The 15,214-nt window shown below is 42.3% G+C and overlaps 1 protein-coding gene across 1 annotated transcript in view; it reads right to left on the reverse strand.

Annotated features, from left to right (window-relative positions):
* AGBL1 (ATP/GTP binding protein like 1) overlaps positions 1-14,593 on the reverse strand; it is a 391,004-nt gene extending 376,411 nt beyond the window's left edge. Inside the window, exons 1-5 of the mRNA XM_032233152.1 lie at positions 14,528-14,593; positions 14,328-14,391; positions 11,893-12,039; positions 7,355-7,486; positions 1,213-1,306 (exon numbers count right to left, since the gene is read on the reverse strand). Of these exons, the coding sequence (XP_032089043.1) occupies positions 1,213-1,306; positions 7,355-7,486; positions 11,893-12,039; positions 14,328-14,391; positions 14,528-14,593 (503 nt within the window). The remainder of the gene's footprint in view (positions 1-1,212; positions 1,307-7,354; positions 7,487-11,892; positions 12,040-14,327; positions 14,392-14,527) is intronic.
* Positions 14,594-15,214: the final 621 nt, after the last annotated feature.

Genomic DNA, 15,214 nt, shown 5'->3' on the forward strand with positions numbered 1-15,214 from the left:
GCCAAAGGCACATAGAACACTGTTACCTTCCCACCAAAGGTGGTTTCTATTTTTTCTACTTGCATTTTTACATCCTTTCAAACTGCTAGGTTGGCAGAAGCTGGGAGGAGTAATGGGAGCTCACTCCATTATACGTGCGCTAGGGATTCGAACCACCGAACTGCTGACCTTGCTGATCAATAACCTCAGTGTCTTAGCCACTGAACCACCGTATCCCTTAGTAATACTATGGACATACACTTATTCTATTGATTATCAGCATTAGGTATGTTCCCCTTTTCTATCTTAAAGCTGGGGAAATCATTTCTTCTGTTCCAACACTGTCTTGGGTAAACATTCCAGCAACTCAGCAGCCCCAATTTGTTTGTCACCCTCCCTGTCTTTAAAAAACACACAACAACCTTGTTGCTTTTTATAATTCAGTTTCTAATTTAGCTATCCCGATTTTACAAGTGTTCTGGTGCGGTTCTTGGCAATTATGCCAAAATGAGATTTAGAAGAGATGTTTAAATAGATACTTAGAGTATTTACATATAGCATTTAAATATATATTTATATAAAGAGACTTTTTAAAAAATCACAAATGAATGCAGAAACAGAATTGAATTTATAGGCTAAAAGCAATTCATGTCTATTTTTCCATCCAGCAAAAAGGAGAAGCAAAATTAGGAAAAATTCACAAGGCAACATCCATTCATTTCAACAGTTATGTTACCCTCAAAAGTCCAGTATTTTGTATCGTATCATTCAAAGGAAAGTTTGCAGCCAAGGGGTAGAGTTTATGCTTTGCGTGCAGAAAATCACAGATTCAATTCCTAGCACCTAAAGGTATATAAGATGACATGAGAATTACCCTGCACAAACATCCAAAAGGCTATCTATCCAGCAACTTGTAACTCACAGCCACCAAGCAAATCTGGGACATTCATAAGCACAGACCAACACATAATGCTCTTCCTATCAACTGTATAAGATGGTATTTAAATTATGATGTTCAGGATTCAAGAGAAAGAATAGAGCATCAAGAGCCACAATAGTCTTCCTTTTCTCTTGCATCCATTTAGAGCTTCATGGTTTGGCTTAATTTTAGATTGAGATTAGAAATGAAAATATCATATTTATCCATCTTACTCCAATCATAGGCAAGCATAGTGCTTTCTTCTCAATCTGATATGTCTAAAGGTGGTGCTTTTTATGAGTTTCTCAACTTACCTTGTTGTGATGGTGTGCTTCTTGGTATATGGTGTGATAACTTGGAAGAGCAGTTCCATTGCTCCATTAATGCCCAACATAGTTCCTACTGCAACTGCAATGAATGACAGAGAGGGGGAAAAAATAGACTCAGAACATGGAATTTGGGAAATGATTTTTGGAGGCATGATAGAAAGAGATTGTCTGCAATTGCCTTCAAGGTTTTTTTTTATTCTCTTCAAAATCTTCTCCAACAAGTCCCGTGACTTTATCACAAATGTAAAAAGCAACTTTATTAGCTTAACATGCCTATTCATCTTATCCATTGCTCCATCCCACAAACCATGAATGTTCAAGTTGTACTTTAGTTTTCAGAGATGGCAGAAATACTGTCAAGCAGGAAATCTAGGTGAGGCCCGATACGAACAAAGAGGCAGAGTTCAATTCTCTCTGAATCACATGTTTATTCAGAGCTAGATAAAGGTGAGATATTCCATAAAGTGGAAGGACCCTAAACAATTTATTCAGCATGATTTTATCCTGTGTTGGTTACACAGGCTGGAAAAAAATTATTTGCATCAAAGTAGATAAAAAAGCAAAAGTTACTATAATGTCATTCCTTGCATTTAGAAGCATATTTAGAAAGAAACAAATTTAGCAAACCCATTGCCCCTATTTGTACTTCCCTATTACCATGTTTCCCTGAAAATAAGACAGGGTCTTATTTTCTTTGGACCCCAAAATAAGCGGCCTTATTTTCGGGAAGGTCTTATTATTTTTGAGGTGTTGGAGGCAGCAAGCATGGTCACTTCATGGCTGCTGATTTTCTGCAATATTTTCAGGGAGGGATTATTTTCAGGGGAGGGATTATTTTAGCGCATGCGTTCAAAAGCCCAATTGGGCTTATTATCTGGGGAGGTCTTATTTTGGGGAAAACAGGGCAGCTTCTCCTGAGATATGGACAGTTAATATTATAGATAATCCTCAATTTACAACAGATCATTTAGTGACTGTTTAGTTGCAACATCACTGAAAAAAGTGACTTCTGACCATTTTTCACATTTGCGACCATTGCAGCAACATGATCAAAATTCAGACAGTTGGCAACTGACTCATTTTCATGATGGTTGCAATGTCCCAGGATCATGTCATCTCCTTTTGAGACCTTCTGACAAGCAAAGACAATAGGGCCAACCAAATTCAATTAACAGCCATGTTGCTAGCTTAACACTTGTGTTGATTCACTTAACAACTGGGCAAGAAAGGTCATAAAATGAGAAAAAACTCACTTAACATATGTCTTGCTTAGCAACATAAATTTTGGGCTTATTGTGGACTACTTGCATCACAATTCATTTATTCTCTTTAATTCAGCCATTTCAATGCAACAACCTGGAACATTATACTCCTGATCAACAATACAAAGGTGCATTATCCAAGACCAAGATCAGGGACTCAGATGGTGGTGACTATCACACTAGTTCTAGCCATAGCGGGACAGGGTGCGTAACATTGACAGGTAAAGTATCAACTAACTCATGGGCTGTCAAAGATTTTAATGATACACTCAGCTCAATAGACAGAATCGTGGGGGTCATAGAGCTGAAAGAGATCATTTAGGCTGGAGCACTTGCTCAGCGAAGGAATCAAATTAAAGCATTCTAGACAGATAGTTGTCTAATTTCCACTTGAAGAGATCCAATGAACGGGAGCCGACCACTTCTTTGGATAATTGGTTCCACTCTTGAATTGCTCTGGCTGTCAAGTTATTTTTTTTTCTCCAGCATTCAATAGGCATGTCCTTCTAACTTGAATCTATTATTCTGTGTGTCATGCTCTTTGGAGCAAGGGAGAACACTTCTTTGTACGTGACATCCTTTCGGGTAGTTAAAGAATGTTAATAGAGCCTTTTCAATAATATTTTCTTAAAATTAAATACACCTTAAATATATGTAAAGTCTCTAATGCTAGGAAAGGTGGAAAGAAAGATAAGATGATGAAGACCAACAGCAGTAGAAGGACTTGCTGAAGCTCTCCTGATAGGAAGTTATACCAGAAAGTGCACACTAAAATAGGACCTTGGATTGCCACAAAAAAACCTAAAACGAAAAAGGTAAAGGCTCCCCTTGCACATACGTGCTAGTCGTTCCTGACTCTAGGGGGCATAACTCATCACCATTTCAAAGTCAAAGAATCAGCACTGTCCAAAGACGTCTCTGTGGTCATGTGACCAGCATGACTAAAGGCCAAAGGTGCACAGAACACTGTTACCTTCCCACCAAAGATGGTCCCTATTTTTCTACTTGCATTTTTACGTTCTTTCAAACTGCTCGGTTAGCAGAAGGTGGGACAAGTAACCGGAGCTCACTCCATTACATGGTGCTAGGGATTCGAACTGCTGAACTGCCGAGCTTCTGATCAACAAGCTCAGCATCTTAGCAACTAAGCCACGATGTCCCTTGAAAACATATACTTCTTTTAATTATTTAATACTAAAATATTTAAAGTACAAACCTTTTTTAAATGAATGCATTTATTGATTAAATACTTATTACTCAGCTGGCTTGCCTTCATAGATTATAATGCAAATACTCTGGCAATAATACTTTAATAATTTTTAAAATAATTTTAAGCTACAGTAATATGTACAAAATGCTGACAAATACAAGTAATCAGGATCGCTTTTATTAATGTAACTAAAAAATGAACTTGTTCGCAAAATCAGAAAATTGGTATTCTGAAATTTCATGCAGCCCTGTGGACTGTGAGGGCCTAAATTGTAGCTTTTTTTAGTTTATGCTTAAACTCAATACTGATTAAGCAGCAAGAAGGATGTGTTCAGTTATGGCGCCACTGTTGGAAGACCAGAAAGAATAGGTATTCGATATAATATTATGGAGAAAATATATGGTTTGTTAGAAGGCAAAAACAATGTGATAACAGTCAATCAAAATACCCAACCTCTTTAGTATCTCATTATAAGACTTGGGTTTAGTCTCCTGACTGCATTTTTTGCCCTTCTTTGAACTTTATTCAATTTATCTAAATCCTTCTTAAATTGTGGTGCCCAGATGAGCTTTGACCAAAGTAGACTAATGTGGAATTATACTTTAATTTGGAAATGATATTTCTGATAATATAGTACAGTTGTCACTTCTCAATGCTAAAACAATTCTTTTTAGTTGTATCACCCTCCTGTTTAAAAATGGGATGAAATTCAGAACTCTTCCTGGCCTGAAAAGGCATGGTAGACCTTCTGGGAGCAAAGTCTTTGTTAATTTCCCATGTGGTGGTGTGAATAGCATCTCTTCAACGGCTTCTTCCAAGTTGCTCCTGATTTTACTTTATTTTCAAAAGACAACTGGATAGCTCTTGTAGCTTGACTCACAGCCTCTGGATGAGGAGAATGGCTGGATCCTTGCCAATGTTAACTGCCATTCAATTCACCTTCTGTAAATGAAGGCAAGTGTAGGCCTCATCTTATTTTTAGAGGGAGCTGGGAGGATGACCAAAAGCACCGATAATAACAGCATCAACGACAGCTGTCTGTTCAATGTAGAAAGGACAGTAAGATCTTAGCACATTTCCTGAATAACAAGATCCCTATCCATGCTGCGCATTACACTTTGCTTGTCAATCTTCCCCCCATTTGTTTCACTCACCATTAAATCTGTAGTAACCACCACTGACTGTACCTAAGTAACTAGCCCATCACATTGCCTCCAAATACTAGTTTCTCTTCCTTTGGCATGGGAAAGCTAATCCAAAACAAAAAGCAAGCCATAAGGAAAGACTGAATGTGCAAGTTTAAATTAGTTTAGTTGATTGTCATTGCACATCATACAATGAAATTAAATGCCATCTTCAGTGTACATTATAACTATAAAAATAAAAATACAAAGACACATCCTTCACATGCTATATAATTGACACTGAAAACTCAATATTGCATTAATATTGCACTATACCATAGAATTCAACATAGTTACTGCCCTGGGATAGAAGCTGTTTTTCAGCCTATTTGTTTTTGTTTTTATTATCCTGTACCGTCTGCCAGATGGTAATAATTAAAAAAGGGGGGGGGTGCCCAGGATGGATCTTTAAGAATGTTTGCACTTTCTTAAGGCAGCGGGAGCTATAAAGCTCTTCCAAAGAGGGAAGAGGACAATCAATGATGCTCCGGGCAATGACTAACCCTCTGGAGCACTGTCCTATCTGCCACTGTGCAGTTGGCAAACCACACACAGGTGCAGTAAGTTAAAATACTCTCTATGGTGCAGCAGTAGAAGGTCACCAGCAGTTTTTCATTCAGTTGTTGTTTCCTGAGAAGTCTCAGGTAGTATAATCTCTGCTGGGCCCTTTTGACCAGTGCTGCAAAGTGAGCGCCCCAGGTCAGGTCCTCTTTTATGATAACACCCAGAAACTTAAAACTGGCCACTTGCTCCACTCGCTCTCGTGGGGAATAAACACATCTAAGTAAAGATGCTTTTCAACTGTCTTCTCTGTTACACACACCCTTTCAAACACTGCTTATCTCAAAGAGAATGACAGGGAAGGTTGGCTGCCTGCCCAGGAAGGCCCAGAGTGAATGAAGACCATTGGGGTCTCGCATGTTCACACACAGGGAACGTACAGGGCCAGCAGCCAGTAGCACTAAATCTTCAAGGGGAAGATCTGAAATGCTAAGCATGTCAAACTGGGCCATCACCGCTGCTGATACAGTTAGAAGTCTCCACAAGGGAAGTGACAAAGAGGTCAGAGAAGGTGAACTGAAATAAATAAATAAAACTGAGAGCAGCTGGAAAAGACCAGACACACTATGGAATTGCCCGAGATCTTCCAGGAGAAGCAGGCCATGTGTAGTGCAATAGTCAGGGCTGGCTGCAGAGAGAAACATCATGTGCCAGAACAACAGAGTTTGGAAGGGACCTTGGAAGTCTTCTAGTCCAACAACCTGCTCAAGCAGGGAATTATGTACCATGTCAGATTAGTGTTTGTCCAATCTCTTCTTGAAAACGTCCAGTGATGAAGCACCTACAACTTCTGAAGGCAAACCATTCCACTGATTGTTCTCACCGTCAGGAAATTTTTCCTTAGTTCTAGGTTGGAGCTCTCTTTAATAAGCTCCCATCTGTTAATTCTTCTCCTGCTTTCAGGTGCTTTGGAAAATAGGTTGAGTCTCTCTTCTTTGTGGCAGCTCCTTATCACCCCTAGTCCTTCTCTTCATTAGACTAGACAGACACAGTTCCTGCTTTAACCTCCAGTCCCCTAATCATCTTTATTGTTCTTCTCTGCACTCTTTCTTCTCTCCCTCCCTCTCCCTCTCCCTCTCCCTCCCTCCCCCCCCCTCTCTCTCTGTGTGTATGTATTGTAGTGAACAAAACCAGATGTAATATTCCAAGTGTGGTTTTACCAAGGCATTACAAAGCAGTACTAACACTTTAGATGATCTAGATTCTATCCCTTCATTAAGGCAGCCAAGGGTTGCATTAAAAGGGACTCAGTGGCTAAGACACTGAGCTTGTCGCTCAGAAGGTTGGCAGCTAGGCTGTTCAAATCCCTAGTGCCGTATAATAGAGTGAGCTCCTGTTACTTGTCCCAGATTCTGCCAACCTAGCAGTTCCAAAGCACGTAAAAATGCAAGTAGGAAAATAGGAGCCACCTTTGGTGGGAAGGTAACAGCATTCCGTGTGCTTTCAGTGTTTAGTCATGCTGGCCACATGACCACGGAGACATCTTCGGACAGCGCTGGCTCTTTGGCTTTGAAACAAAGATTAGCACTGCCCCCTAGAGTCAGGAATGACTAGCAGATATGTGTGAGGGGAACCTTTACCTTTACCTGGGGTTGCATTGGCTTTTGGGGCAGCTGAGAAATCAATGAAGCAAGCAATGTCCCTGCAGTGATACTCCTGGAGTCCACCAAGTTCCCTATCCAATTCATTTTTTAAATCTAGAATGAATGATGGGGGCAACCTTTTGTTGTATGGATACTTTGGAACTTGATCTTGACCCCTATTTGGTTGGAGTGCCCATGATAAGTTTGCAGCATTCCCAACAATTCCAGAACCCCATGAAAACTGACTACTGAATTCTGATGACCAAAATATGTTTCCTACTAAACTTTGAAGTGCGGCAATCAGAGTGAAAATGAACACATCCATACCATTGGACGCATAAATCTGCAGTGCCCAGAGACAGTGGGTGAGATTCTCATGGTGGTTAAGGTTTTTTCGTGCCAAGCTGAGAGTTACATCCGTTGCCTCCAGGCGTTGTGCTTTTAGTCCGAACTTCTTATCTAGGAAAAAGGGGAAGAGGGGAAATAAATATTAACTAAGAGACCTTCTCTTGATAAGAAGAGCAACACCATAATAGTTGTTCTCGGTTATAGGGAGGGAAAACTCTTTCACTGAGATCGTCCACCTTCACATCTTATTCATCTTTTTTACAGCTCCACTTGGAGTTTTTGTGTGCTTCGGTTCTTCTACTGGCTTCAGTGAAACCAATTTGTGCAATTTATAATTTCAGAGCAAAATGCTTCCTGCCGATGTATGCAAGCTCATGGGTTTTTTTATTCCAGTTTTCTAAAATATATGTATATCCAACTTGTTACACACACTGAAGATAGTCACATTCTTGCTACCTCATCTTTTAAAGGACCCAGCATGAGAGTGAGTTTGAAAGCCAGCCTGAGATTTCAACCCCATACATGTTTATTTAGAAATTCACTGAACTCAGTAAAACTTAGTTTAGAATATGGATGAGTTAAGAGGCCAGTTTTCCTAATCAGGGACAAATAGTGGGAAAGTAACTGCATGTTGTGGCCTGCCAGCAGCCAGCAGAGCTGGCAGCAGACTCAGACAGTGAAGAGGTTGGGGAGGAACATGGGCCAGTCCTGGAGTCTGGGGAAGGCTCTGATGAGGGCTCTGTGTCAGAGGCAGAGAGGGGGCCAGAGCCGTATGCCAGTGATCAGCTGCCTTCAGAGTCAGACATCAGTGAGGCAGACAAACAGCTGGAGCCTGTTCCCAGTGTACACATGCACAGAGTTGCCAGGAGAAGAGAACAGCTAAGGAACAAGGGTCGACCCAGGAGTAAAGCCATAGGTGGATGGTGAATGGCCCCTCCCATAGGGAATAAAAGAGAAGGGAAAGGGGGGGGGAGTTTGCAGGAAACAATTAGTTCATTCCTGCATTCTTGCCAAGTATTGCGGTGTCTGAAAGATATCAGCCACTCTCCAAGCCTGATAAAGGCCAGTAATTGTGAACTATCTGTGGGCTGGGACTTTGCTAGAGAAGAATTCGCTGTAAATTAAATAAAAGGGGTTTATCGGGAGGAGGACTCAGCTTTGTGCTGCTGGGAAGCCTTGGTCAGAACACTGCAAGATTTTTCCGTTAGTCTCAACCAATTCTGCACACTATTTATTTTATTTATTAAATTTCCATGCCATCCATTTCCCCTACAAGATGACTCTGGGCAGCTTACAAATGATCAAAACAGGTAAAAAATAATTAAAAGATTAAAATGAGGCAACATTAAAAATATTATTAAAAACTGTACTAAAACCATGCATACAACTACCAAGAAATGGATGAGACAGAAATGAGATTTTCTACCCCAACAGCCACCTTCAGCGGTGGACGCCTCCCCCCCCCCCCAAGGCCCCGGGCCAAGAGGAAAAGCCAGGTTTTGATACCCTTCCCAAATGCCAAAAGGGAAGGGGCAGTTTTCACTTCTGCTGGAAGAATGTTCCATGGGATGGGGCCACAACCGAAAAGGCTCTTCTATGCTTATAAAACGTCTGAGAGATGCTGAAAAAGGCTGCTAAGGATTACGAGGATGCACGAATGCATCTATTTAAAAAAAGAAATCAACAGGGGGATTTAAAAAAAAATAAACCTGAATCAAGCTTCCAAAGAAGTGAGCTGGGGTATTCCCCTTTATCATTTCCTGGATTATCTTGTTTCCCTGATGCTGTCGGCACGAGTGGCAAAGAGGGAATTACAGGAATATATGCTTTTAAATTGATGGACACTAGATTCCAGCTTTCTTTCACAAAACAGGCAGTTCCATTCAAAACATCACAGTGGGTGAGCCTCTTTCTGCGTAATATACTACATAAGGACTGTATGAAACCCTACGGTTATCATTCAAAGGCTCAGTAAGTAATTTTGTTGCTTTGTTTTGTCTATAATAAACTAGCCGTTATACCCAGGGAACAGCGAACACAGTGGGTAGCTGACATCTCTTCACAATGTTTGGCATAGAGGCACAGCTCTGGTTGTAGCAGTAGAGTACTAATCAGGGGTGGGTTTCGACCGGTTCGCACCGGTCCCTGCGATCCGGTTGGTCACCGAACGGCGAAGCCCCCACCCGCGCCCGTGCGCGCCCGCTCCTTACCCGGTTTTTACAAATTCTGCGCTTTCCACGCATGCGCAGAACGCATACAGCGCCTGCACGATCCTCCAGGAGCAGCTGGAGCATCGCGCAGACGCTAGTACGCATGCGCGTGCCGTGTGCATGCGCGAGGACGCCGTGTGCGTGCACGAGGACGCGGCGTGCATGCGCGAGGACGCCGCGTGCGTGCGCGAGGACGCCGTGTGCGTGCACGAGGACGCTGCGTGCATGCGCGAGGATGCCGCGTGCGTGCGCGAGGACACCGCCGGCCTCGTTCCAACCGATCTGGTTGGAACGGGGCGAGAAACCCACCCCTGGTACTAATCCATTAAAAACAGGTTCAGCAGCTATATCTGGGGGTCCCCCGGACTCATAATTCCTGTTTCAAAAGCATCTGGGGGCTACGGACTGAGAGACCTTTTGGCAGATCAATCAGGTGCAACAATTCTAGCCATTCTTGCATCAGAGATATTGTACACAGCCATTCATGTCCTTGTCATCCCAAGGTTGGTCTGTTACAACTTACTCTTGTTGTTGTTAGTTGTGAAGTCGTGTCTGACCCATCATGACCCCATGGACAACGTTCCTCCAGGTCTTCCTGTCCTCTACCATCATCCAGAGTCCACTTAAGCTCATGCCTACTTCTTTGGTAACTCCATCCAGCCACCTCATTCTCTGTCCTCCCCTTCTTCTTTTGCCCTCCATCATTCCCAGCATGAGGCTCTTCTCCAGGGAGTCCTTCCTTCTCATTAGGTAGCCAAAGGATTTGAGTTTCATCTTCAGGATCTGGCCTTCTAAAGAGCGGTCAGGGTTGATCTCCTCTAGGACTGACCAGTTTGATCACCTTGCAATCCAAAGGACTTGCAGGAGTCTTCTCCAGCACCACAGTTCAAAGGCCCCAACTTACTCTACATGAGGCTAATTGTGAAGACCACACAGAAACTAGTGTAACAGGCAGTGGGCTGGGTATTTATGGGCCTGTGTAAATTCATCTTTGGGACCCCACAAGTACCAGAGTTGCATTGGTTGTGTTATGCATTCTTGTATACCCAGGTCACTGAGCTACAAAACCCTAGAGAGCCAACACAACCCCACCTGCCCTCTAGACAACATACCCACAAGGGTTAAAAAGCTAGTTCTTGCTGTTTTCTGTACTAGTGTTCCCCTATTCTACTGCAACTTCTGTTCCTCCATTACTTCTGGAGAACAGTAACTCTTCTGTTTGCCTTAAGCTGCTTGAGGCCCTTTAATTCCCCCAGATGAATACAAACCACCTTCCATGTTGTACCAACCCCAGGCCTCTACCATGACCACACTCAGCTCAGAAAGGGACAACTAGCCACAACAACTCACCAGAGACAACTTGCCATGGCCAATTCACTGCAGCCAACTCACCATGGGACAACTTGCTGCAGGACTATTCAACAATTCAATTTAATTGTTTAAAATAAATCAAAACTTTATTTGAATTTTTGTCCTCACATTTCATTCTGTCCCTCCTTTGGCATCCTATCTTTCATGATTCTATTCCAGGGATGGTATTCTACCAGTTGGTACCAGTTCGCCCAAACCGGCAGTGGAAATCGCAGGCACTTTTTTTAGGCAAAGCGCATGTGTGAAAGGCGGAGCGCATGTGCAGACACGCGGATGCTTCCATTTGTGAACCGGTAGGGAAGGTAAGTGATTATCACCCCTGTTCTATTCCATTATTTCTTCAATATTGATGTAGCTCGAGTTGACCATGGTGAGTTGTCCTACAGTGAGTTTTCATAGACCCCACTCAGCTGGGTCTCTGATCAGGTTTTATAGCCACTGGCTTCTGGGCTGGCTGGGGAGAGACAGGACACCAGTAGCCCAGGTGCTGGCCATTTTGCAGACAACCTGCCTTCTCACAGGCTGCCAGGCTACTTCCAGGTGCACTTCAAAGTATTGGTTGGCAGTTTTAAAGTCCTACTATATGTGGCTAGATCATTTGGAGACCACCTGCTTCAGTTGGAGACTGTCCATCCAGTAAGAGTTGGGAAGAAGGTTTATTAGATATCTTTTCTCCATGGGAATGAAGGAATCCAGCCTTTTCAAAGATAGCTGCCCTCCTGTGACTCAGTTAACACCCCCCCCCCCATATCCAGAGTATTTCATCCTTGTTGAGCCATGAAGACTCAACAGGAAAGCATTTATGGACTTATCTATCTCTGTTGGATGGCACAGTTGGGTATGCTTGCAATTTAGACAATGATGATTAATGCTATTGTTGCTTGATGAAAGCTACTCTGAACCAATTGGAATTGAACATCTCTCGTCAATAATTACCTTTACAGCCAATTCTGACCAGCAAACGCAAGAGAGGTAACAAGATGTCATAGTCTGGTACTGAAGTTCGTGCTGCGTTCACCAATGCCTGCAAAAGGGCTTCACTGCCCCCTTTGCTAATAGTGTACTGGACCCTCCTGTTTGTCCCTGGGGGAAAGGAAAAGACAGTCGTGAAGGTTATTCCAGATACTCAATGTGTTGATTCTAAGGAGCTCAGGTTTACTTTGCACACTGATATGTGGGACTTTTTTTTTTCACACCCAGTGGAATGTGCCATCTGGTAGGAACGGTATTCAGCCTAAGAATTGTCTAACCTTCTTATCCTCCAAATGACTTTGACTTTGCTTTCCAAGCTACCACATTGGGTTAGTGCTCATTACCTGGCAATTCTAGAAACCCAAGAACTCCTGACATAGCAGGATGGGCAGAGCTGATAGATTCCAAAGGAGAAGGAACAGTGGTGCTCAGAAACTTTTTTTTTCTTTTTTTCTGGTACCTTCAAGTCAGCTTTTGACTCCTAGTGTCCCTGCTGTTTCCTTGGCTTTTAGAAGTGGTTTGCCATTGCCTCTTTCCTAGGGGCAGAGGTGGGCTGCTGTGGGTTCGTAGGGGTTTGGGAGAGAAACTAACTAAGTTTGGAGAACCCCCCCAAATCCCATTCCTGACTGGCCCCGCCAGAGGTGGGTTCCTACCAGTTCGCACCTATTCGGCAGAACCGGTTCGTCAAATCTACCGAACTGGTTAGAAGAGGTTCCACCAGTGGACCCGGAAAGCAGGCCACACCTACAGAAGAGGTTCCAAAAATTTTTGGAACAGTGCCTCTGTGAAAGGATGACTACTGCGTTTGTGGTGCAATCAGAACATTGCGTGTGTTGAAGTTGTTTTAACGCAAACCAAAGATGCCTTTTAAAAAACAAGTTTACATCATATTCTTATGCATGCCAGTGCTGTGTATGAGGTAATTTAAGGTGGTTCTGACAAGTGTCGTCGGCATCTTCATATCCAGTCACATGGGTGGCAAGCCACTCCCACAAAGTAGGCCACACCCACAGAGTAGGTTCAAACAATTATTGAAACCCACCACTGGGCCCCGCCCACCCCACCCTGCCCCTCCAGGAGTCCCCATGCGGCCCATTTTGGATGCAGGTTAAGTGCAGGGCACGCACAGGGGTTCGGGGAGGAGGAAAAACAGGCCTACCAGAAATTCAAGAAGGCCAGAAACAGGCCCATTTCCCGCCTCCAGAGGGCCTCCAGAGCCTGGGGAGGCTGTTTTTGCCCTCCCAGGAGCTCAAGAAAGCATCCGGAGCCTGGGGAGGGCAAAAATGCCCTCCCTGCCATGGTTCAGGAGGCCGACGAGACCACACCCACCATTGACATGCCCACCCAGCAACTGGGCAGAGAACCCCTTGCTAAAATTTTAGACGCCCACCCCTGCCTAGGGGTAAGAAAAAATGACTAGCAGAAGGTCGGCCAGCTGGCTTCATGCCTAAGGTGGGTAGGGTGCAGGCAGACTAGAACCAATGGACTTGCTGGCACTAGCCAGGTGCCTTTAACCACTACACCAAACAGCTTAAAAGCTTAGATAATTCTAAAAGCCAAAGAAGACAAGCCAATTGAATATTCTGTCAATTTAGAGGAAGGATATTTTTCAGTACATTTAGGATTGGGCATTGTGATCAGGGTGGAAAAAGTAACTGGGTAAATAACTCCCTTTGCACCATTTTCCTTCATGCTCCAAACTGCATTAGGCACCCCTCGACAATTCTTTTCCAGCAGCTGCTTTTCTATTACAAAGCAACCATCTAAATCAGATGTCCCCCTGCATCCATTTTAATTTGTGGATTAGACAAAATTTACAGAGGATAAAATTTCCTGATGGCCATCAAATATGATACTTAAAATAAAAACCCATAATCTTCTTCTGAAAATAGTTGATAGATGATAGATAGGTAGGTAGGTAGATGATAGAAATTAAATAGGATGAAAAGGCATGTCTGTCTGTCTGTCTATCTATCTATCCTATCATCTATGTCTATCTGTATCTATCTGTATATCTATCTATCTATCTATCTATCTATCTATCTATCTATCATCATCATCATCATCATCATCATCTATGTTTGTCTGTCTATCTGTCTGTCTGTCTATCTATCTATCTTACCTATCATCTGTGTCTGTCTGTCTATCTATCATCTATCTGTCATTTAGCTATCCATCCATCCATCCATCCATCCATCCACCCATCCATCCATCCATCCATCCATCCAATGTAAATAATGCATTTCACTTTACAGAGCAAAATGTGTGGGTAGAAAACTACTAATCCAAAGCTAAGATTATCCAATTGTATTTCTAAAAATTAGTACACTGGGATGTACTTTCTGATATAACACCTCTCATCTTAAATCCTATAATAGAATATTCAACTTTCCACTTACCAACAAAAAGAAGATTTGTGAGAATACTCAGGGTATTCAGAATCACATCTTTGTCATGGGAACTCTGCAATATAAACACAATCCTTCATAAACATTATTTTGCTTTTATAATATATTGTATTATTTTATATGTAAGCAAAAAAAAAGAATCCCACTCGTTAAAAGTGTTTTAGGCACTCTAGAGGTGAGAAGGGCTTGACAAGGGCTCTAGAGAGAATAGACCAATTGTCTGTGTCTGCATAAACACAGCCTGTGTGAGCTTCCATTGTTCAAACATGTGATCACGATGCAATTAGAGATTCTTTTCTTGCTATTGTTGCTCTAACATTTCAAAGCTGGAATTTCAGCAGGAGATCAAAGGTACAAAAACAACAACACAACCCGAGGCACCTCGAAGAGGAGTTGAAGGCAAATGGATTTATGATAGCATAAGCTTTCAAGAAACAGAGTCTACTTGCTGGAGAAATGAAGAGTTAGTATTTTAAGTTAATTGGTACAGACAAATGGGATAAAAGGGGAATACGCAGAAAGATAAGCATTGAAGAAAATGCAAATAATTGCATGAAGCATATGTAGGTAAAATGATTACTTTAAATATACACAAAATATCCTGACACTGGAGAATTAATAGTACTGTAAGAATTTTTTTTTACAAGCAATAATGACTAATGCATGCTAACAAGGTGATTTGTTTGGATTTGACTTATCTTATCTAGCTAAAGTGTTTTGTATCATTCAACAAGCAGTCCAGAAAACTATACAGTGTTGCACCTGTAAGTATTTGGATGGGGAGGAAAATGTATTTATTTATTTATATCCAGCCTTGATTATTTTTACAAATAACTCAAGGTTGCTAACATATTCAACACACTTTCATCCTCCTATTT

The sequence above is a fragment of the Thamnophis elegans genome, chromosome 16, assembly GCF_009769535.1.
Source record: "Thamnophis elegans isolate rThaEle1 chromosome 16, rThaEle1.pri, whole genome shotgun sequence".
Taxonomy (NCBI): domain Eukaryota; kingdom Metazoa; phylum Chordata; class Lepidosauria; order Squamata; family Colubridae; genus Thamnophis; species Thamnophis elegans.